This window comes from Argopecten irradians, chromosome 8 (assembly GCF_041381155.1).
Source record: "Argopecten irradians isolate NY chromosome 8, Ai_NY, whole genome shotgun sequence".
Classification (NCBI taxonomy): domain Eukaryota; kingdom Metazoa; phylum Mollusca; class Bivalvia; order Pectinida; family Pectinidae; genus Argopecten; species Argopecten irradians.
The window spans coordinates 21,077,547-21,103,219 of record NC_091141.1 but is presented as its reverse complement, the minus strand read 5'-3'; the positions used below and the strand labels follow the sequence as shown (position 1 = coordinate 21,103,219).

Genomic DNA, 25,673 nt, shown 5'->3' with positions numbered 1-25,673 from the left:
TCTGTACACAACATCTTGATAATAGCAGACTTAGTAGCACCAACTTTCTGGGAAATTTTAGATTAAGTTTAGTGTTAGTAATACCAACATAAGTTCTAAAGTAAGAGGAACAGGTAAATGTGGTGTAGATATATAGCATGCTCTCGTTAATGGCAGGTATCAGCTAGTAACTTTGGAAAACTGTCAATCTGTGTTCTGATAAAGGCATAATTGTAGGTGTTACTGTGTTATGATACTATAAATATCATTAAAAAGGATTTGCTAGCAGAACCGAGAACTAATTTAGTATTAAAATCCTTGTCAGAATACGTTCTAACAATTGTGTTTTGTGTATTTGGTGAATGTTCAGATACCATCTTACAAGGCTACACTTGTGGCTGCCCAACCATCAAACAGTTGTGTGTCTTGAGTTTGCCTTTGTGCTTGTAACTCTTTCCACAAAGCTGACAAACATACTCTCTAACTTCCGAATGTTTTTTGTAATGATATCGAAGATTACTCTCGAAAGGAAATACTTTGTGACAGATGTCACACACGGGACACGTGATATCTGGCCTATGGAAAAGGCGCTGGTGGTTATTGAAGCTGGAGTAAGACGCAAACCCTCTCCCACACTCGAAACACAGGAATTTGAACTCGCTGGCGTGAGATTGAATCATGTGCTTTTTCAGGATATCAGCACTGGACAGTTTAGTTTGACAGATTTCACAGGTATTAGCATCATCAGGGCTAACTCGGTGACCCCTCTGGTGAGTCTTAAGGTCCTCAGCTGATGAATATGCAACTCGACAAATTTCACAAGGATAGAAGCTTGACATCCAACCGGACAAATCCGTGGAGCAATCAAGTGTTTCATCACCAATTGGAAGTTGACCTAAACGAAAGAGATACAAGCCTTCAGAAACGTACTTTCACATTTTATCTTGTCTCCCCTCCATCAACCTTCAAACCAGCCATCACCTCAGATACATAACAATAATAATGAAGCACTTTTTCCAAAGAAAACATTTTATTTGTGTCCAATGATGTCAACGTACATAGATCAACTTTTGATGTGATGTACAAAACTGGAATAATTTCTATGAGAAAACAAATAAACATATATACAGTAAATGATTATGAGGATAATGTACAACACATTAACATATTCATATATCTCAAGAGAATATTAATGCTATAACATGTGTCACTAACCTTTCACCTCAATAAATCAAATTTGGATAAATTACAATGAATTGTCAATAACCTTTGACCTCATCTAGCTTCCCTATTTGCTTTAACAAACTCTTGAGGTCAACAAACTCTGACCTTGATAATATGACTTATTTCTCATTGTAGACAATACAACACAATCAGTGACCTTGACCTCTGACCCTGACCTGCGTTGTTATGTACATGTGTGACTGGCAAGGTTCGCCTTATGCTTGTAAGACTTGCCACATATCCTACAGATAAAGGGACGTAACTCGGAATGCTTCTTCAAATGGAGCTTTAAACTGCTCTCAAAAGGGAAGATTTTCCCACATAACTCGCACACGGGACACTTGGTATCAGACCGATGAAACAATCGCTCATGGCTGTTAAAACTTGGGTAGGACTTGAAGGCTCGGCCACAATCAAAGCAGAAATGTTTGAACTTGGACCCATGCTGGGAATACAAGTGACCCTTAAGGTTTTCTAGAGTGCCACAGTCAACATCACAGAGAGCACAGAGGTGAATGTGGGGGCCTTCCTTGTGTGACCGACCGTGGGTCTTCAAGTCCTCACTGGTCGGGTACACTATGTTGCACACCGGACAGCGATGTTTGGCGGACAGTCTGTCGGCGTATTCCAACATGGCCTCACAGTAGTTGTCCTCAGTGGGTATTCTGTGGTCACCTGACCAAGACAAGAAAAGTTTTCAGGTGAACACGCACACACATGAATATCAAACAATATACAACATAGTATATGCCTCAGCTACATCTGTATAATTACTACTCATTATATGTACGTTAGCACTAGGTATAGCCAGATATGGATACAAACTCATCCTTTAACCTCTGTAAGACCTCTGAAAGCTGACTTTCACCAACCTTTAACCTAATCTATGACCTTTGTAAGATAACGATACAAATAACGAGTTGACCTTTGACCCTCTATATCCCTGTGTTAGTTAAACCTAATTAGAATTTGTTATATCAACACTAAGAACACTACATGCGTGTTCCCTGTGGTCTCGGAGTGTATGTTTGTATTTGAACGATTTCCCACATCTATCGCAAGGAAATCCTCTCAGACCCGAATGCTTTATACTATGCTGTCGTAGGTTGCTTTCAAACGGAAATATTTTCTTACAGATATCGCACACTGGACATTGTAAGTCAGGTCTGTGAAATAGTCGGTTGTGATTGTTAAAACTAGTGTAGCAGTTAAAGCCTCGACCACAATCACAACACACATGTTTAAACTGCTGTTTGTGTAGCTGAAACATGTGACTATGGAGCAACTCAAAGCTAACAAAGACAATGGAACAGATTTCACAACAGTATTCTGCCAGACCAGTTCTGTGAAATTTCTGATGTGTCTTTAAATCGTCGGAGGATGAGTACACAATACCACAAACTCCACACGGGAATGAACTTCCAGAGATCCACCTTACTAACTCTTTTGATGCCTCCGACCTTTCCTTGCTAACCGACCCATGACCTAGACAAAGAGACAAGACCAAGAGTTAGATGTAAACTGTTTGGTCAAGATCCTCAAACACATACATCATAATTTATTGAGGCCCAAAATCCAATGTACATCCTAATTAAAATATTTCCAAATAAATCTGGTGATAAATCTACAAGTGTTTCCTGAACATAACCAATTCTTTCAACATTCCAACTGTCCTTGCCAACTAGAAGTCCTTTACTAACCAAATTGAAATTACTTCATGTATGCAATGGCTCAAAATTCTATTGAATTATAACAAGTAAAACCACCCCCAACTTGAGACAGAATTATTTTATATTTTCCATGGTTTATTAAGTAGTTTTGTTAAAATGTTTTTTAGTTTGGAAAGTTATACAACACACGTGTGTTCCTTTAGAGACTTTTTGTACTTGTACGATTTGCCACACTGCAGACAGCTGAAGGACCTCACTTCAGAGTGTTTCTTATAATGATAATCTAGTGTGTTTTGAAATGGATATATTTTCCCACAGATATCACACACCGGCAGTGTTAGGTCTGGCCGGTGAAAAAGTCGCTTGTGCTTGTTATAACAAGGGTAAGATCGAAAACCTCGGCCACATTCGAAGCAAAAGTGCTTGAATTCCTGTCCATGCATTTGCATCATGTGAGACTGCAGCTGGTAAGCCTCGACAAAATGAGTGTGACAAATTTCACAAGTAATTTCACGAGGTCCACTTCTATGGAATGTTTGGTGCGTCTTAAAATCCTCAGCAGTGGAGTACACAATTTTACAAATTTCACATGGAAAAGACGAGCCGAAACGATCGTCTACTTTGCTGTTACCTAAACAAAACAGAGAAACAAGTTCACCTTCAGTAAATAGGATGCATTCATTGTTGACAGAAATATATAACTTATATGATAACTCAAGTTTTATAAAGTCACTTGTTGCCTTTGCTGAAAATCTAAATCTAATTTATTTTTCATGCATCTTAAATTCTTCAAACTGAACAAAACAAATATTTGCAACAACTGCTAGGAATGAAACAGCTTTAGATCTAACCTTTGTACATAATCGCACAATGCCATCCTAACATACATGATCTTTTAAAGTCTGCTTGTACTTGTACAATTTCCCACATTTATTGCAATGGAAGGAGCGAACTTCAGAATGTTTTTTGTAATGAATCTTGAGATTATTTTGATTTGGATAAATCTTTCTACAAATTGGACATATTGGACACTGCAAGTCTGGAGGATGGAACAGTCGCTTATGGTTATCGAAACTTGTATATGATCTAAATCCTCTTCCACAATCAAAACAAAGATGCTTGAATTCCTGTGCATGAACTTGGGTCATGTGGAATTTTTGTTCATGAGCATTTGCAAAAACTACCACTTAAAGAGAACAAGGTTTGGTTTGTTTAGTTTTACGTCCTATTAACAGCCAGGGTCAAGGAATGAACTGCAATATTCATCAAACTGAATAAAGAAAAGATGTAATTTCCATCTACCATATTGGCATCAATAATGGCTATCATCTGGATCGAACAAACCCATCATCTATTAATGGCCTAAAATTCCTTATCAACATATTATGTAGTTTCACATGTATCTGTTAGCAGAGTACTAGTGTCTCCTAAAAGTTCACATTTGTGATTTAGGTATATAGGGAACACCCTCTGAACACGAATGTTCTTTTAGCGTCTTTTTGTGTTTGTAAGATTTCCCGCACTGGCTGCAATAAAATGATCGAACCTCGGAATGTTTCTTATAATGGGTATCAAGAGTGTTTTGAAATGGATAAATCTTGCGACAGATGTCACAAATCGGGCACTGAAGGTCTGGTCGATGGAACAAGCGATTGTGATTATTGAAACTAGGATAGGATCCAAACCCTCTTCCACACTCTAAACAGATATATCTATATGCTTGACTGTGAACTTGAATCATATGAGATTTTCGTTGTCGAGTATCTGCGTACACAGTGTGACAAATTTCACAGGTAATTTCCTGGGAGCCAATTCCGTGAGACTTCCGATGTGTCTTTAAGTCCTCAGCAGTGGAGTAAACAATTTTGCAAATTTCACATGGAAAAGACGAGCCGAAACGATCATCTACCAAGAGTTCACCTAAACAAACCAGAAAAGAAATATGGTCACCTTCAAAAACAAGACAAAATGTTTATGTAATAATCTGTAGATATCTTCACTATAAGTTTTCTATGTGAATTATTTCTATACTAATGATGAACAGAAGTCTTTGGATATGATCTAAATCCTCTTCCACAATCAAAACAAAGATGCTTGAATTCCTGTGCGTGAACTTGGGTCATGTGAAATTTTTGTTCATGAGCATTTGCATAAGCGGTTTTACAAATTTCACAATTGAATTCCTGAGGGCCATTTCTATGGGACTTCTGATGTGTCAGGAAATCCTCAGCAGTCGAGTAAACAATTTCGCAAATCTCACATGGAAAATACGTACTGAAACGATCATCTACTGCACGGTCACATAAACAAAAAGAAATAAGTCACCTTCAATAACGTGATAAATTATGTGAACATTGTCAGTCTCCTATGTAATTACTTCACAAATATCTGGTGTCACAATATGGGATATCAGATTATTTATGTAAATGAAAAGGAAAATCTGCCACCACAAAGCGGGCATGTCCCCCCGCCCTGTTATCTCAATGTCAGCTCAACTAATCGGGCAGGTTCGGTGTCCCCCCTGTACACAAGTGTTCTCTCAAAGTCTTCTTATGTTTGTAAGATTTACCACACCGAGTACAACTGAAGGAACGAACCCCTGAATGCTTTTTGATGTGATTGTCTAAGAAATGCTGAAATGGGAATATTTTCCTACAAATTGGACATATCGGACACTGTAGGCCACGCCTATGGAACAAACGATTGTGATTATTGAAACTCGGGTAGGATCTAAACCCTCTCCCACACTCAAAACAGAAATGTTTAAATTCCAGTCCGTGAACATGAATCATGTGAGACCTTTGTTCGCTAGATTCAGCATATATCGTGTGACAAATTTCACATGTGATTTCCTGGGGATCATTTCCATGATAAAACCTCTGGTGGGTCTTGAAATCTTCAGCACAGGTGTAAACAATTTTGCAAATGTCGCACGGAAAATAGGCTCCAAGTCGGTCATCTACCAAGATTTCACCTATAGGAAATAAAGAAATAATAAGGTCACCTTCAGTAACGAGAAAATGGTCGATGGCAATTTCTTTTTTTGCCAACTAAATGTTCATCTATTAGAAATCACTGTACAAACAAACAAGGTCACCTTGAATAGCGAGATAAAATGGTCAATGGCTCGAAACTAAATGTTCATTAATCAAATATCACTGCACACTCAAATTCATGCAAGAGGTCAACAGAGACCCTACCATGTACAGAATGTGATAGGATTATTTGGGACTAATTTTGTATGGGAGGATTCGCCCCTTTATTTTATCTCTATTTTGATATATTTCGCGTATTTATAATATGGATGTGTAAAGGATTACTGTATTATCAAGGCTTGTATCATTACTTAAAACTGACTTCGTTTAGAGTGTTCTTGGTCAATTTGCCATCCCATGATGCAATTCACCGAAGCCTTATTTTTGTAAACTTCTGGATATTATTTCGTGGTGTTTGTCGCTACAGAGATCGATTAAATTATTTTAATATGACTGTGCGATGTTTTACACTTTGTATAATGTTCTAAATTACATGTGATTTACGTGTATAAACTTGATTGCTGATTGTTACTTCATTACAATCTCGGCGACAGGATTTCGGGAAATTCCCCTGTTGACCAACATGTGAAACACATGTGCAAGTTTGAGTCCATGCTTACTCTCGCTCATATCTCAGTACGCTGGTAAAATACTTTCTTCGGTAACGTTATGCATAGGAATGGATTATATATCTTTTTTGATATATTTTATGTATTAAATATATCTTTGTGAAAAGAGTTACTGTATCAATCGACTTCGTTTAGAGTGTTAGGTATCCCATAATGCAATTCACCAAAGCCTTATTTTTGTAAACTTCCGGATTATGACCTCGTGGTGTTTGCCGCTGCATAGATCGATAAAATGATGTTTTATAGACTGTTTGATGCTTATAACATTGCTATAATGTTCTAAATAATATGTAAAACACGCGAATCAACTTGATTACTGATTATTTCATTGAAATCACAGCAACAGGATTCCGAGAAATACACTTGTTGACCGAGTGTAACACGTGTGCAAGTTAGCAGTCATTCAGAAGATCGTTTTCTTGCTGTCTGCGGACATTTTTTGCACACACATAATATCTAAATAATATATTTAACTTATTATTTGATATTTGATGACTTTTGACGTTTTAGTTATTATTTTCTTGGTAACAATCCTGCAGCAAATCGATAGCGAAATCAGTCCGTCATTTTGTTGTGACTGTAAACAACCACGCTTCAGTCGGATGATTTTCCGTAAATTAAACAATTTTACGATTGAACATGTATCTGGTACGTTATTATTTGTATCTTTATGTTATATTCATCACATATTATATTTATAGTTTAAACACTTTTACAGTGATTTTTTCGATGTAAAACTTTACTAAACCGCCATTGTGTTGTGACTGGAAACAACCACACTTCAGTCGGCCGATTTTCCGTGAATTAAACAAATTAAACAAACCAGAAAAGAAATATGGTCACCTTCAAAAACAAGACAAAATGTTTATGTAATAATCTGTAGATATCTTCACTATAAGTTTTCTCTGTGAATTATTTCTATACTAATGATGAACAGAAGTCTTTGTACAATCACACTATCTACATCATCTCTAACATACATGATCTTTTAATGTCTGCTTGTGTTTGTACGATTTCCCACATTTATTGCAATGGAAGGAGCGAACTTCAGAATGTTTTTTGTAATGAATCTCGAGATTATTTTGATTTGGATAAATCTTTCTACAAATTGGACATATTGGACACTGCAAGTCTGGACGATGGAACAGTCGCTTATGGTTATTGAAGCTTGGATATGATCTAAATCCTCTTCCACAATCAAAACAAAGATGCTTGAATTCCTGTGCGTGAACTTGGGTCATGTGAAATTTTTGTTCATGAGCATTTGCATAAGCGGTTTTACAAATTTCACAATTGAATTCCTGAGGGCCATTTCTATGGGACTTCTGATGTGTCAGGAAATCCTCAGCAGTCGAGTAAACAATTTTGCAAATCTCGCATGGAAAATACGTACTGAAACGATCATCAACTGCATGGTCACCTAAACAAAAAGAAATAAGTCACCTTCAATAACGTGATAAATTATGTGAACATTGTCAGTCTCCTATGTAATTACTTCACAAATATCTGGTGTCACAATATGGGATGTCAGATTATTTATGTAAATGAAAAGGAAAATCTGCCACCACAAAGCGGGCATGTCCCCCCGCCCTGTTATCTCAATGTCGGCTCAACTAATCAGGCAGGTTCGGTGTCCCCCCTGTACACAAGTGTTCTCTCAAAGTCTGCTTATGTTTGTAAGATTTACCACACCGAGTACAACTGAAGGAACGAACCTCTGAATGCTTTTTGATGTGATTGTCTAAGAAATGCTGAAATGGGTATATTTTCCTACAAATTGGACATATCGGACACTGTAGGCCACGCCTATGGAACAAACGATTGTGATTATTGAAACTCGGGTAGGATCTAAACCCTCTCCCACACTCAAAACAGAAATGTTTAAATTCCAGTCCGTGAACATGAATCATGTGAGACCTTTGTTCGAAAGATTCAGCATATATCGTGTGACAAATTTCACATGTGATTTCCTGGGGATCATTTCCATGATAAAATTTCTGGTGGGTCTTGAAATCTTCAGCACAGGAGTAAACAATTTTGCAAATGTCGCACGGAAAATAGGCTCCAAATCGGTCATCTACCAAGATTTCACCTATAGGAAATAAAGAAACAATAAGGTCACCTTCAGTAACGAGAAAATGGTCGATGGCAATTTCTTTTTTTGCCAACTAAATGTTCATCTATTAGACATCACTGCACAAACAAACAAACAAGGTCACCTTGAATAGCGAGATAAAATGGTCAATGGCTCGAAACTAAATGTTCATTAATCAAATATCATTGCACTCTCAAATTCATGCAATAGGTCAACAAGAGACCCTACCATGTACAGAATGTGATAGTATTATTTGGGACTAATTTTGTACGGGAGGATTCGCCCCACTGCAGATATGATCTCTCAAAGTCTTTTTGTGCTTGTATGATCTGCCACACCGATTGCAACAAAATGAGCGAACCTCGGAATGTTTTTTGTAGTGATTATCAAGATAATTCTGAAATGGATATATTTTTCTACAAATTGGACATATTGGACACTGCAGGTCTGGCCGATGAAAGAGTCTTTTATGATTATTGAAACTAGGGTAGGATCCAAACCCTCTTCCACACTCAAAACAGAACTGTTTATATCCATGTCCATGCATCTGCAGCATATGAGATTTTCGTTGTTGAGTATCTGCGTACACAGTGTGACAAATTTCACAGGTAATTTCCTGGGAGCCGATTCCGTGAGACTTTCGATGTATCTTTAAGTCCTCAGCAGTGGAGTAAACAATTTTGCAAATTTCACATGGAAAAGACGAGCCGAAACGATCATCTACCAAGAGTTCACCTAAATGAATTAAAAAGAAAGAAGGTCACCTTCAAAAACTAGAGAAGACAACAGCAAGGAATTTAAGAAATAGAAATTAACAATGTTGTTGTCAGTCCTAGTCTTAATGACCAATAGACAAGTAACGAAAACAAGATCCTTGAAGAAGCTATAAACTTTGACCTTAGGTAGGATAATCTAAGGTCATTCATAGCGAGAGGAAAATAACAACAGAATATCAATCGAAGACCATAATACAGAATATTCCCGGCCACTACAAATGCTTGTGACAACATGACATCTACCTACGAGTCAAATTAAGTTGATGCATGTAGACAAAACATAACAGGTAAATTATGACAGGTATCCTTATATCTAGTACTTTTTAACGAACTTGCTGTTTTAGTTCATTTTGAGAAGATAATACAAAGAGGAAGTTTTTGTACGTATGACATACACATTTGACTAGGTTGAAATCGGTAACTATTCAAGTTGTGATCAGGGTACATTATTCCAGTCACACATTCTATAAAGGACTCTCACACAGGACTCATATCTTCAAAGCACATTTTCATTATTCTACACAAGGTAAAGAAACAGATGGTAGAACTGGGTATTATGGTCCAACACATCGTCAAGTGAACACTGCTATAGAAATAACAGCTAGGAGCAAGTTGATCTGCTAGGAACAAATGTGTTCCTTCAAAGACTGCTTATACTTGTAGGATTTGCCACATATCTGACAAGAGTACTCCCGAACCTCTAGATGTCTTTTGTAATGAAACTGTAGGTTACTTTCATAGGGAAAGATCTTGCCACATATATCACAGATCGGACACTGGACATCAGGCCTATGGAACAAGCGTTTGTGATTGTTAAAAGATGGGTAAGATTTGAACGCCCTGCCACAGTTAAAGCACAAGTGTTTGAATTGGTTTCCATGGTTATATACCATGTGATTTTTCAGTTGTTCGGAGTCTCTGAATTCGGTGTAGCACACTTCACAGCTAAATTCAGGACCTAATCCATGTGATTTCTGATGTGTCTTTAAGTCTTCAGCAGCAGAATACACAAGTTTGCAATTTTCACATGGAAATGATGTACCGACATATCTTTCAGCTTCAAATGTGTGTGTACCTGAATGAAAGAAAATATATCAGACCTTCAGAAAGTGGACAATTTTGAAGAATCAACTTAAGCTTCAAGTCATCAATAAGCCTGATATTTTATTTTTATATTCCAAGAACACCTCTACAGAACACTTACGACTATTTTTATACATTTACAAACTATTTCTCATTTAAAAAAATGTTTTAAACAGAAATGCGTAAGAGACAAATTATCAACACAATATTGCAGTTTGATTCATATTGCAGAGGTACATAAATGTACAAATAACTGGCCTTCACCTATTCATATCCGAGAGTCATGAATTTACACATAAAATAAAGTTTATGTGAATGCTGTCGCCCGTTTACACCAATAACACAAACCAGTTAGTTACAGTAATGATCTTTGTATGTCTGTTTGTATTTGTATGATTTGCCACATTTTTGACAGGTAAATGGCCGGTCAATGGAGTGCTTTTTCAGATGCACCAGGAGGTTACTCTTGGTGGGGAATATTTTCCCACAGATGTGACAGGAAGGACAGCCCTGGGCCCCTCCATGATATAGCTTGTGATGATTATTATAACCTACAGATGACTTGAACCCCTTGCCACAATCCAGGCAGAAATGAACGTAACTACATCCATGGTCTTTTAAGAGGTGATCTTTCAGGAACATCGGATTCGTGAAACGTTTTGGACAGGGAGGAACATGACAGAGGAATCCAGAAAGAGAATGGATCTTTTTGTGTTCGTCAAGCTTCTCTCTCGATTCAAAACCAACGTTACATATCCCACATTTATAAATCCCGGAAGGACTGGTGTCGACACCTGGTGGCAGGGGAAACCGGTCTCCGACACTGGAGCCTGGGCATGGAAGAAAGAATAAAGCGACTCTAGAACACAATCAATAATGCATGGCCCTACTACATAATCACAGTATTTTAACACAGAAACTGGTCATGAATCAACGTAACAAAGAACAAAAGCTTTGGATAAATCAGCTATGTTGTGCTTTAAAAGAGTATTTATAAAACTTACAGTGATGTCCTGACACCTTACTGCTAAGACTGTTATAAACCGAATAAACATTGAAAATAGTCAATCAATATTGTATCAACCACTTCATTAGACACATTAACACTGTTGAAGCCTCAATGACTAGCATAGGTTTGTATTCTAACTACGCGGCACTGAACCATTCTTTATACTGTCTTACTGCTACAGCGGCTTCTGAATGGTTGTAGAGTTCTTTTTTATTCTCATAGCCGTGGCATGAGCATCGCTTTTCATATGAAAAATCACAGAAGTTTTATGCACATTCTTTGTTCCATTAACATAGGGACTGCCCTTTTGTAGAGAGTACTCCTTACAAACTTTACAAAATAACTTCACAACAACGTCACCCTTAACTTCAAAATCTAGCCAATCAGCATCAAGATCTTGTATCCATTTAGCAACGGTTTTGATATATGGTGAAGTTGAAGGTCCTAGAGTAGGTGGCTTTGTGAAATTGTTCTTAAGTGACATATGATTGGGATACGTTGATAACGGATGGCTCCCCTGAAACTGAGAAGAGTTCATCTGCATGTAAGGGTGGAAGGTCTGGGATAGGAAAGGATCCGGTAGACTTCCTGGCCCTAAAAACACAAGTGGAGCACGTTTGTAAGAGAAACTTATTTACCACTTTTAAGAAACACTTTAAAATGTTCTGTTACTTACATAATTTCAAGAACATTCAGCAGTTATCAATCTTATTTTTTTGAAACACATTGTTGCTGAGATACTTATTAACAGATTCACTTCTGTAATGATATGTAGAATATCATAGAAAACCATCAAGGTCAGGAGAAGGTCACCAGATATTGTATATGTTAATAATTGTAACTCACACATTCTAATCTTTATCAGCTAGAGAAAATGTTCCACATCAATAAAAGAATTATAAACTATGACACTAAATCTCTCTGTGGTGTGTTATAGATTATATTACCAACAATTGTCTTCAATTAAATCATTTCATATTCTGTCTCGATCTTAAAAACATTAAAGTGACAATATAAACGCAAAAATGTAACAATAACTTTTAATCTTTGATTATCAACACGAAAGTGAAACAGAAACATTTTATCTTTGATTCTGTCATCAGTAACTAAATGTACATTTATAAATGCACAAAACAAAAGATTTAGAATCAACACCTTTCTACAACATTACACAATTATTTCGTTCTTTCACTCAGACACAGACTGTTTCTGTCACAATTCCCCATCCATCCACTTGTCTGAATCACATCACTTTTCCTTTTCTGACTGAATATCATGCATGATTCTTAATGCAACTGCATGGGCCTCACTTTTCATGTGGAAAATCACTGAGGCTTTATGAACGTTTTTAGTTCCATGAACATATGGGCTTGTTTTATGTACAGAGTATTCCTTACAAACTCTACAAGATAATTCCACAACTGTGTCACCTTCGACCTCAAAGTCTAGCCAATCAGCATTAAGCTCTTGTTTCCACTTGACAACTGTTCTAGCGTAAGGTGAGTTTGTCGAGCCAACTGTACCTGAGGATGGCTTTTTGAAATTATACTTATACATTTGATCGAAATATACAGAGGGGAGTAGGTTATCGTGGAGCTGATGAGAATTTCCCATTGTGAGAGCGTGAACATCCGGTATACTGCCTGAACCTAAAATACACAAGTGAGGACGATTGTCAGTGGAAATTCTAATTTGGTCTTATCATAATATTAATCAGAAACAGATAAGGGATAGAAACCATATCCAGAACACTAAAAATTAACAATTTATTGACATCAAAGCTCACGAGAAACAAAATTGCGCTGTAGGAAGAATGTAATCTTGAACATTACAACTTTAAATTCCTAAACTGCCATTCAAGTCTATGAAAAACAAAATAGGGCAGGTTATGGTATATATTCCCGAGTTCTATACAATTCCTGAACGTTTAGGTCCCTAGTCCTAATCCTTCACTACACTCGACTACCTATATGTTAGGTTGAGAGGAAGGCGAGTCCTGTTTGACTTTGATAGCCTGCTGGTGAGCGTCACTTCTCATGTGAAACAGAACTGAGCCTTTCTTAACGTTTCTAGTCCCTGTGATATAAGGCCCTATCTTCTGAGCTGAATATTTCTTGCACACATTACAGGAGAGTTGGACAACAATATTCCCCTCCACCTCCAAATCTAGCCAATCAGCGTTAAGCTCTTTCTTCCACTTGTCCACAGTTCTGATATAGGGCAAGCTTTGAGTGACATAGGGTTTTTTGTAAGCGGGAGAAATAGAGGAAAACTTGTGTGAATATAGATCTGGCCAATGGCCTGACATTCCAACAGAGAAATCCGAATGGACCTGACCGGTGGAGGTTCCATATCCTAAAACACAAGGAAGGAAGCGTGTGAGTAGTGACTTATCCTACACCTTCACCAAACAACCCAAAACATGTTCATATCCCCAACAGTCAGTTCTTGTGCAGAGATATGTCTTCTATTAAGATATATGTATATATCTTTTCCACTCTCCTGAACATTGTACGTATATCCAAACTTTTCAAGGTATAAACGCCTCTTTTGAACTACTATAACATATATCCTCTCCTAAATAATGGCTTATGTCAAGTTCCAGTGCGTTGATCCTTGCATTTTTTTTAATTTTAACGAGAACATATATTTTTTTACATCAAAAGACAATCACAACCTTAAGTGATTTGGTAATGAGTATTTAAAATCTTCCTCTTTTTACATACAACTCCATACATTGTTATATATAGTGTTGTGTTTGGTAGAATCTGTTGTTATGTTTGAGTACAAGGTCATCGTTACAATCCCCACCCCCCTCACCTCTTCAACTCTAATCTTTTGGTGTATGGGTAAGTAACGTCATAATTCAAACAAACAAATCGTATGGAGAGTTTCCTCACACATTTTTACAAATTGTCGTTGAATCATTTCTTTACTTCCAAAGTGTCTGCACTTACCTTCAGATTTTGTATTCATAAATATTTCAAAAATCATAAATTTTCGTTGTATTAGAATCTTTATGAATTTTTTTTTCTTTTTTTTTCTCCAATAAATTATAATATGGTCAACTTTGCAATGAGAGGATTTTGTCTAGGTTTTTTTACCCTTACATGAATACAAAATAAGGGTCCTCCACAGCAACTCAGCATACATAACCAGAGCTATTGTGTTATATTAACAGAATAACTTTGGTAGACTTTTATGTTGGTGTGTGTGTGTGCGTTTCCTTATGTTTAAAATACACCATGTGTGATCATTGCTTGCAACATAGATTTAATACTAGTGATTCAGTTTTTGTTTTAATAATTTTACAGAAATGTCTAAGAAAATAATCTTATTTTTAAAATAGTTCCAAAACATTCTAATCTTAACTTCAAATTTCGGGTTTTTTTTACAAGAGTTTTTTTATATCAAGAACCTGAATCACTACAATCGCAAACAATTAAAGGCCAAGAAAATAACAAACCAATACAAAGAATTCCATGTCTTAAATCTGCTCAGAATAAAATGGATTGGTTTGCTTCTTTTTTGTGTGTAAATAATGCTCCACAAATTTGATGCAAATTTGGTGAGATACCAATTTGTATCATACAACAATTTAAAGATGTTTTCAAATTTGTGTGCCATTCATTTTTGCTCAGATTCAATCAACAAGTCTTGCATAAACCAACCATGTAAACATCCATGCTAGATCTTAAAAGAATATAACATTGAAAGTTATTTCATTACTGGTACCTACAAATTGCTTCATTAGGGATTCTATTTTTAAATAGGTAAATGGCGGAAGTTGCAAAATGTTGGTCTAGGACAACGGCTTGCCGATTGAATGTAGAGAAAGTCACCTGACCAATTTTGTATTTATTTTTGTATCCTTTAGACACTGATAAAGGTATTACTGTCAATAAGTTTTGTGGCTGACAGATAAGATCAGCAGCGACTTTCTCTGGAACTGAGCATGTGTACAAACATCCACAGTTACACGTAACACGAGAGTGATCACAATTACAAGTTTAAATCGTCCAAATTTTGACAAGTTTTCCTTAATGATTCATTTAATATCTAAATATCTTAAAAACATTTTTTTCAACTTTTGACAGTAATTCCTTTGTCAGAATTTGATACATTTGAAATCAGTTTTCCAGGAGAATGTTCGTAGGACAGAAGCGACCATTGGCTGGTTATGACCAAACTAAACAAGCATCAACAATTACATCTGTTACCATAGATACTCGGAGATAATAGACCCAATGTACCACAACAAAGACCATCAGATATTGTCTACCAGTAAAACAATAGGGACACATGTCATACAAAATAGATAACAATAATTCAAATAAACAAGAACTTTACATTAAAACAACAATAAAACTGTATTGTGATCACCATCATGTTAAGGTTACCATGGAAATATTCATATTGTTTGAAGCAATATTTCAGTCTTTACTTCAAATTCTGAAATTTCTATCGCAAATTACATTTTTTTTTTTTAACATTTTGAATGTATAATCTCTACAAAATTCCATAGCCAAAGATCAAACACTAATAAAATTCTTGAACAGGAATAAAACCAATCTGTGCAAAATTTTTCCGTTATTGTTAATTGTGATAGAAATTTCAATACAAGACTTGTAAGGTATTCAATATATGGAATACCTACTTTTATAAGGTTTCACAATTTGTTACCATGACAACAATGAAAGAAACTGTTGTCATGGCAACATCAAGTGAAACCTTAAATTAGACTTCTTCCTGATAGTGTCCAAAGGCTGCATTAATAACACAATGTTTTAAAATTACAAAATTAAAAATTTATTATTTGATTTCAAAAATATTTAAAGAAAATTCATTAAAATAAATGACAAATGGAATGTTTATTGAACAATTCAACATAGGAACACCAAACCAACAACTATACGTTCTAATTGTCTTGTCCGTAAATACCAGAAAAACTCAACCCCACATTCCAACTTGGTCTTCCTGAACTGCCTTTCTCTTTTCTGGTCTACGTAAAGATTCATTGATCCTCGGAACTATGGTACTCTTCCAGATTGTATCAATGGCACAACCTGGGAAGAACAGCAGAACATACTTTCTCAGGTAGGACTTCCGTCTCTCATCCAACGAATTCTTCCCCTTTACGCCACCACCGTAATATGAATACGTCAACCTCACACTATCATCCTCATAGATTTCTCTCCAAAGTCGCACACATAATTTCTTCGCAAAGTTACCTGGACTTACAGAGTTCAATTTCATATCTAGAAGCGATATCTTGTCAAATCTATATTCTTCTGGTATGTCATCATAAAATCCCTCAGGAATTTCATTGTTCTCGTGACAGAAGAAAGGGGGATGAAATGCGGTTTGAACTGCCCGATATTTGTTTTTCTCTGCAACAGACCCAATAATAGTGAGTTGATACCAGTGTCCATGAAACCTTCCCCTCATAATCTATGAGAAATCAATCCATTTCTTCAGTCCAAATCTAGCTATAAACAAAGATCATCTAGTTTTCCACAACTTCTAAACCCTTTGTTTGGTTCCCACACCGAAACACACTCAGACCAAGAAATACAACTTCTAAAACTTTTGTTTTAATTCACACAGAAAACACACTGATCAAGAATTGCCTAACACCTATCATCACTTTTAATCCGACAGTCAATATATATACGATTTGTCTCAGAATGAGTCCTTACAAGTGTAGTCAAGATTTTGTCGAGTTCCTCCACTATTCAATAAGATCACACATTATCACCCTGGAATTTCTTACTAGTTCATAGTGTTCTATACAAAATAACTTTCAATTCACCTTTTCATTTTAAAGTATACAACTTTTTTTGCCAATTTTCCCGACACGTTGTAAACATTTTGTTTTCCAGTTTCCAAGATGTTTCCTCAAACACTTGTTTTTTCATGTTTGTTTTTACACTCAAAGGTTCCTTTGAATATAAATCACTATCCAAAACTGTTTATTGACTTCCAAGCTCAGTAAAATGATATCATCTTGACATCTTTCTACAAATGTAAGAATTATGACATATCTCTATTTTCTGGTCAAATTTTGTAGGAAAATTACCAAAGATTTGCAACTTCACAACTCACTTTGAATGAACAAACAATGTTCTTGTTCAAATAAACATTCCACTTGCAAAGATAAAAAGTTCATTTTAAAGCAGCCCTTGAACTAAATTTTTATCATCAACACATTATCAGTAAAGAAAACCAGGACTTAATTTTGCAGTTTAGAAAAATTGTGAGGCTTCTGAAGGATACCGGTCTATTTGGTAGCAAGGTATGCATTTCTGTTGTTTTTTTTTATCTTTTGTGCAGTACTAAATAAACATGTTCAAAATCTTATCAGTTTCATGCCTGAATATTATGAGGTTTTAAAAAAAATGACCAGCAAATCGCCTCGGAAATATGTTTGAAATATCTAGTTGCTATGTTGGGGATACCAGTATCCCACTTAAGGAAAAACAATTTTATAAACTTATAGTCAAGAACTAATTCTTTTTTAGAATCAATAACTTTATCAACAGGTCACCATTCAGTTCCACAAAAGCTGGTGCCATTTCCTTGAATGACTGAATATCAGAAATATGTCTGAAATTATCCAACACCATTCTTCAGAAAACTATTAAAGTGTGCAAGATCTAGATTATCCTCATGGTCACCAATAGCTAATACGTAGGATAAGACACAACAGGACAATTTCCAACGGTAACTGTTATAGGCCCTATCCAAATTTTGATAACAAGGGGTTAATGCAAATATTTTAACAATTTCCTTGTGCACAAAATATATGAAAGCTCTTGTAAGACACTTATTTTTTTTAAAAAGAAAATCATTGCTCTCATACTTCACAGGGATATCCTGTTGTTGCTAGGGAAAAGATAACTATCTTACACAGGGACACGCGCTAGACAATGTGATGTCATAAATATATGCGACGTAGCTGCATCATGCATTGTCATTGACGTCATCAACATTGACGCTTAACAGCATTTCTGTGATAATGGCGCGATGAAAAAAGCTTGAATGCAACGAGAATTTTATATTTTTTCCTACTACTAAGTATGGGAGAAAAAGAATCAAACATGGATCTGTCAATAAGTCAGAGATGTCTCAACCCTCATGAAACATTTTGGCCCTCAACACTTGGCAAGCCTCATGTTGACAAGCCAAAATCATTCACAAAGGTTGAGATATCCCTGTCAACATGACAAGACCCATGTAAGATTTTATTATTCTGCAAGGAAAATATATTGGGCAGTTTTAACTGCAAAACACTCAGCAGAACACTGGTTTTCTTTAGTACAATGTGTTGATATTGGAGAATAAGAGAAGGTGACACCTACCTTTGTAAGAGCCCATATACCAAGAACTGTTTGGATCGCCACTCATATTAGCACCTTCATTTGACATTTCCTCTCGGGCCCATTCCTCTATTTCCGCGTCACTCGGTTCTTCAAATTCCTCCTGATGTGATGTGCCAGCTTGCATTTGCATTATACTTTGTTCAGCCATATCAACGTGCATGTCCAGTCCTCCCGTTTCACCTTCACCCAGAGCTGCCTCCACCTTTACTATACTTAAGTCTGGAGTCAAGTCAGACGTGCTTTCTTGCATGGAATCGGCTTGTTCAATTTTCGTACTGGGAAAGAAAATCATTTGCATTTTAAGATATACAATTTACACAAAACAAAATAACATTTTGCAATAATTTACCTAAAAACTCTTGGTCAACTTACTTACTTTATGAACTGTAGACCTTTTATAAACTTACTTTACAATTATCAAAAAAGTACATTTCTACAGTCAATGTTCCAGAACAGTATCAAGAACTATGGAACTTAAAACTCACTTTTTGCCTTTTCCATCGTCTCCAGTATGACCAACATCCATGGGTAAAGAACTGGAATCGGGTATACCCATGGACTGTGTAGGTGGCGGTGTTGGTCTGGGTTTACTTGGGGCAGGAGAACTATGGGAAGATCCTACGGGTGAGCTGGTCGGCATTGCTTGCATGGCACTTCCTGCTGCAAATGGCTTTCCTAGACTTGCCGAGGGTGCCATGGAAACGGGGAATGGTGCACGTTGTTGAGGAGTGCTGGTCGTGTGAGGTTCTGAGGTACGAGGCTGGTGATGTTTAGAAGGAGAATATAAACTGTCATCCGATTTCTGTGAAAATCCTGAGAATGGTTGTTCCTGTCTAAACGAGGTTTGACGGTCTGATGATGATGATGAAGAGGCAAGACCTGGCATATCTCGTGAGGATGAAGATGAGGATGGCGATGATTGTGCATGTTGTGAATCCTGGAATACTGTTAAGGGACTAACTGTAATAGAACCATGCTGAGGTGTGGAGGAGGAACTACTTGGTCCAGGCGGTTGTGTCGCTGATGAGGGTTTCTCGGTAACATTTACAATACTAAGATCTGGATCTGTGTTATATTGACTAGCGATGGCGATGGATACTGATGAAGTTTTCTGTGATGAACGAGATGAAGATTGACCAGAATCTTTTTCTGGCGGCTCTGTCTGTACAAGTTCAATACTTTCTTCCACAATTTCTATCACACCAGGCTGGGAGTTTGACCTCCCAGTAGCACCATGACGACCCATGCCTGAGCCGAGTTTAGGGACTCTGTCCCAGGGATCTGGGGGTCCAGCCATGTAACTATGGGACATACTGGCTGTATCATCAGCTTTGTCTGCCCCTATCACAGTCACATCAGAGGGACTGCCTCCTCTGTTTAGCCTTGGTCGCTTACTTCCTGGACTTCCTGGCCTGGGGAAATCTGACATTCGCTTTCCTGCTCCATCGTGGACTGTTTTTTGTAAGTCTGTTACACGGACATGGCGGAATTCTATCAGATCATTGAAGTTGTATTTAAACTGAGTACCAGGAAAGGCAATGCCAGTTTTGGCATGCATGCATTTGTAAAAGTCTGCGACACATTTGATAACACTGTCTACTTGTAAAAGTCTGGCTATTTTCTCAACGTCACGAACATTTTCTTCTGTTAACATCATGAATCCTTCATATAAATACTGTAGGAATGTGTTGACAGAGTCTTGTTTGATGTCGGCTGCTAGACGAACTTCTAGATGCGAGCCTGCTGCTGCGTTTTCCATAGACTGTAGCATAGGACAAGCTGCCACCAGTACAACTCGGTGGGCCTATTGGGAAAAGAAAAAGAATTAGAATGGGTGTAAGTCTGGTTTTTTCCCCCCAATTCATTGTGTTTAAAAGCATGAATGGTAAACATTAGAGTTCTGCTTTTGAAATGATCACAATATCGATGTATACATTTCATTACCGATTATTATCGGAAATCGTTGCCTTTCTGAATAGATATTCATTATCGATACTGGGGATAACACTATAATGAATCATAGGAAAAAAACCCAACACTTACTTTAGTAATGATTTGACCGGTTTTGATGATAGCGTCACATAACAGTTGATTTTTCCACATTTCGGACAGCTGACACAGCAGGGAGCTGGAGTGGATCTGGTTCATGTAAACCTTCTGGTAATTCATCTTGATTTCTTTATTTCAGTGGTGATAACCTGAAATGTATAACAAACAATTAATTATTTCAGATTGTCTTTACAAAATTATCTGTTCCATATATTGGTCAAAAACCAGCAAGCTCATGTAATATATAACTTGTCTTCTATATACCTGAGGTGAAAATGGAAAAATCTGAAAAAGGCTGAAAGGAGAAGGTACATTATGACTCGAATATGGCCCCAAAATTAATTCTCCAGTAAAGAACAACATATAATGCCATATAACAGTTGAATACATTTGCTAACACATTACATCCCAAAAATATCCCGCATGTGCCAATTATGTTCACTACGACGTCATCAGCATGCAGTTTCCCACATGAGCTGTGCCAATTATGTTCACTACGACGTCATCAACATGCAGTTTCCCGCATGAGCTGTTGAAAAAAGTAAGTGAAAAAAACACTGGCTCCAAGGTAGCGGCCAAATCCATTTCAAGCCTTTTCTAACCTAAAGATGAAGAATTTCTAGCAACATTTGACGAGAAGAGGAAAATCATCAATTTGATGACATAGGTGGAGCACATCGTGTACATGGTTATAAAAAGTTATGTTTTGATGAATGGCCAGCATGAGAGTATTTATTGATGTGAAATTGATGTGGATCAGAGTTAATACTTTTCGGCCTGAAAAATTAAGGCCAAATACTGGTCCTATCAGTGTTTTTTTCACTTACTATTTTCAACAGCCCATGCCTTTTCGATTGGGAAAATAACTCGGAATTCGGAAGAAATTGGGAAAAATTTCAGGAGGGTAAAACAATTTCAAAATCACTTGCCCCGGGCAAGTAGAGCCCAATATTTCACTTGCAATTGCCCAAAATTAAATTCCACTTGCCCCCAAAAAATACCATTTTTTCTTATCGCAGTACTGTACTTATTAGAAAATTGAAAATCAAAAACTTTAGAATTATCTAATAAACATTTCTAATTCTATTTCACATGATGTTTTCCTTCTATTATTAGAAGAAAAATAAAACAATTAATTTGCAACACTATTTGCATTTTTAAAACTTTTTTTTGTTTCTTTATCATTTTTTTCTAAATTCCTGAATTCCGGCTCCATTATTAGATCCCAAGTGCTACTTCCTACCTTGAACAGAGATCGTTTTTACACAAAAAAAAAACCTCCTTGCTTATGTCGGAAAAAAAATAATTAGACGACTAATAATGTAAGTTAACTATGGAAACATTGCTGTATTACTTAAAAGCAGTTAACTATTGTTTTTATTAGCTTGAATGTCTGTAAAACGTCTCTGAACTGAAGGTGCACCTAGCAACCTATTTATGCTCATTTCGATTTTGTTTTCATTTTGTTAAATAAAAAAAATTTTTGATCCCAAATGTTTTGTTTTAAGTAATGTAGACTTGTCTATCTTTACACATTTTAGGAATGAAAATCTGGTTCAAATTATCAACACAAATGTCATTGAATTTGATCAGTTTTCATTGGGAAATTTGACTTCAAAATTGGGAAAATAAGGCATTTTTTGGCTAGGGGTTCGGCTGTAGATTCGGCCAAAAAAAACCACTGTATCATATCTACTCCTTTATGTTTTGGGGGGAAATTATATGGAATAACGTACCAGTAACCTATTTTCTGAAAGTCAAAAAGGCTGAAATCAGCCAATTGGCTGAACATTTTCATCCCTGATATACTAACTTCCTAATGGATAAATATGTCTAAAGGATTTAAGGTAACTTTTTTTGACAAATCTATGTTAATAACTGGAAATACATGTCCAGACCACTGGTCAGGGCCATGTAAACTAGTTGGATGCTCTTTCAACTTCACTTCCCTCCCTTTTAGTCGCTTATCTTCACTTCAAGAGTCTACTACTATCCAGGTTTTAGGAACCTCAGTCAAGCATTCATATCAATGGATTCAATGGGTACAAGTAAAAAACAATCTTATTAAAATTAGACTAGATCTAACAATGCCCTATTCATGGGTCACCTCAGCAAGACCCCTGTGTTTAGCCAATCAACGTCTCGCCTATGGAATCTTGGTGTGGTTGATTCATTCGGAAATATAAACGGCTAAGAGATGTCCCTAAATGTTCAAATTCTAGGTCATGCTGTGGTGACCCGAAATGCATCAAGTACTTTATGACTATTAGTGATTTAGAGGAATTATCTTTATTTTCCCTATTGGGCCCAGCCCCTCCTGCCCCAGGGGGTCAGGGTCACCATTTATGCAAAAACTGATCCCCTTCCCCTAAGGAAGTTTCTGACCAAATTTTGTTAATATCCATGCAGTACTTTATGACAAGTAGCGATTTAAAGGAAATGTTGACGGACGGACGCCGCGCCATGACATAAAAAATGATGTTTAAATGACTGTTGAAGTTGAAAGGACGTTTAATATTACAAAAAAAAAACAAAGCAGGCAAAACATTTGTAACAAAACCGTTCTATGCAGACGACAACTTCGGCGATGTTGTTATAAAGCGTTTCAGAGACCACAGTAATGGCCTCCAAAACGTCGTCAGGAAATAGTCATCTCTCGCAGTGTAAAATATTCATAGAAAGAAAAGAGGGCCAGTAGGAACGTATAACAATGTAAAGGTAAACAATTTTAGAAAGCAAGTTTTCCTGATTATTTTATCTGTATGGATGTCCCTAAAACAAGTGATTTATATATACTGTACATGTACTTTGTTTGTGTTGTATTTGTCTATCAACATTGATTTTCTTTTTCTTGATATGAAAATATAAGGCAGTCAGGTAAAATACTCTGTTGACAACAACAGTGTTGTTATAGGTAACATTCAACAATGAAATATCTTATAAAAAGATCTACAAATTTGTGTAAACAGAAATGATTATGGGTAATGGTTTTGTTATGCCTGGTAGGAGTCCATTTTCTAAAGACCTATTCTAGAGCAACAGTAATGTGACACTGACTCCCACCAAGCCCTTACCCTGCAGCTTCGTGGGATGTTATAAACATGATCTTGTAATATATTGCAGGAAAAAAAATATGATTGGCCCCTCGCAATATTGTCAACAGATCCACTTTTGAGTCAATGATCTCCGTTATATTTACTGAACTTTAATTAGGATTAATTAGGATATCGATTATAAAATGATAATATAAAACTACCAAATTCTATTTTATTCTATTTTCTCTCACTAAATGAGTTTTAAATACAGCGATACGTTGCGAGTGGGGTACGCACAGTTTCAACTTTCAAGCAAAATTAACCGAGACTAAACACGCCGCCCTCGTGGTCTATTTCCCTTGCGGCGGTAAGGTGCTCGTTTGGCCTAGACCGGCTACTAGGAAATATCATATTTATTAACATTTTAGAAAATGTCACGACACTTAGAGACATTAGCAGTCCTTGTGTTAGAAAATGGAGAATAGTATAACTTCATATCTTATTAAAAAGAAACGCATCAGACACATTTGCGTGTTAGGCGAAGCGGCATTACGACCCGGGCAATCTTGCCCTGGAAGTCTCGCGTCGCCGTCGACGTTCGATTTCGCCACATATAAATACGATTCTTCAAGTATTTTCACAAACAAAATCGTAACAATATCAATTCAACCATTTGAAAACAAGTGATATTAACCTGTTAATTTCAGTGAGTCCTGGTTCATGCAGATTTTCTGTAGAAATACGCTTAATTTTCCTGCTTCTGATCCACTTCGTTCATTGTTCCCCGGCCATAGACTCGTTTATGCGCAGAACTGTTGCGCAGAACTTGATTACAAATCACATCAGGGGCACCATTGGGAAAACTATTTCATTCACGGATATTTGCGCTATTAATTAAAATCAAGGATTTATACGTCCTTGTTTAAGTTATCGCACAGTATCAATGTTCTATTATTTTTTAATCTTCATGATATTTTAATGCTTTTACTTAACTCGTGAAAATTTTAACGAAGAAAAGACAAGAATTATCTTGGTATCTTCACGATACTTTGATACAAATATAACGTCATGTACAGACAATGCATTACAACAATTACACTTACCAACATATTAATAAAATAGTGATGGCAACTTTATGTAATGGATACATGTATGAATGTAGGTCTGTTTGTTCTTGTTTTTTTTATAAAGACGCGGATATATTAATATTAATTGATAGATTTCATCACGATGTTTATCAGAGTCATGGATAACAGACCAGATTCAATTTCTTACTTACAAATAATCTTCGATGCTTCACCGTCGTGATATCCACCCTTGGTATATGTCCATAGCAAAACTGGAGTTGTGTACACGTGTGCGACAAATGATGGACATGTAGAATGACCCTTTGATGTACGTGTATATCAAAATAATCGAATAACGGTACACTGAGCCTTTTGAAGTTAGACCCCCCTCTCTCTCTCAGTCAGGTTTTTTTTTCTCCTGAACTGTCTTTTCCAGGGGAGGATATAATTTTTGACGTCAGTGATACATGTAGTAACGTACCCTAAAACATAAGTAGAATTTGTTGCCATTTTTCAATAAAGAACAGATTTATGTTCAAATTAATAATTTCTGCAACTTATTCAGTAGTACTGGATACGGACTTGTATTTTATCTTAGCATAGCTGTACTGTATTATGCTTATTAAAATGGAGAGTAATA

The 25,673-nt window shown here is 36.5% G+C and overlaps 1 protein-coding gene across 50 annotated transcripts in view; it reads right to left on the bottom strand.

Annotated features, from left to right (window-relative positions):
* Window positions 1–24,781, bottom strand: part of LOC138329648 (protein sister of odd and bowel-like) — a 108,772-nt gene extending 83,991 nt beyond the window's left edge. For 36 of the 50 annotated variants that reach the window (XR_011209483.1, XR_011209484.1, XM_069276849.1 and 33 more), the window contains exons 1-4: window positions 24,661–24,781; window positions 20,926–21,080; window positions 19,368–20,686; window positions 18,862–19,157 (exon numbers count right to left, since the gene is read on the bottom strand). Coding sequence is in view for 48 of the 50 variants with exons in the window: in XM_069276849.1 (XP_069132950.1) it covers window positions 18,862–19,157; window positions 19,368–20,686; window positions 20,926–21,051 (1,741 nt within the window). In the remaining 2 variants the exon portion in view is untranslated. The other 14 variants (XM_069276847.1, XM_069276812.1, XM_069276828.1 and 11 more) reach the window with 14 other exon arrangements.
* Window positions 24,782–25,673: the final 892 nt, after the last annotated feature.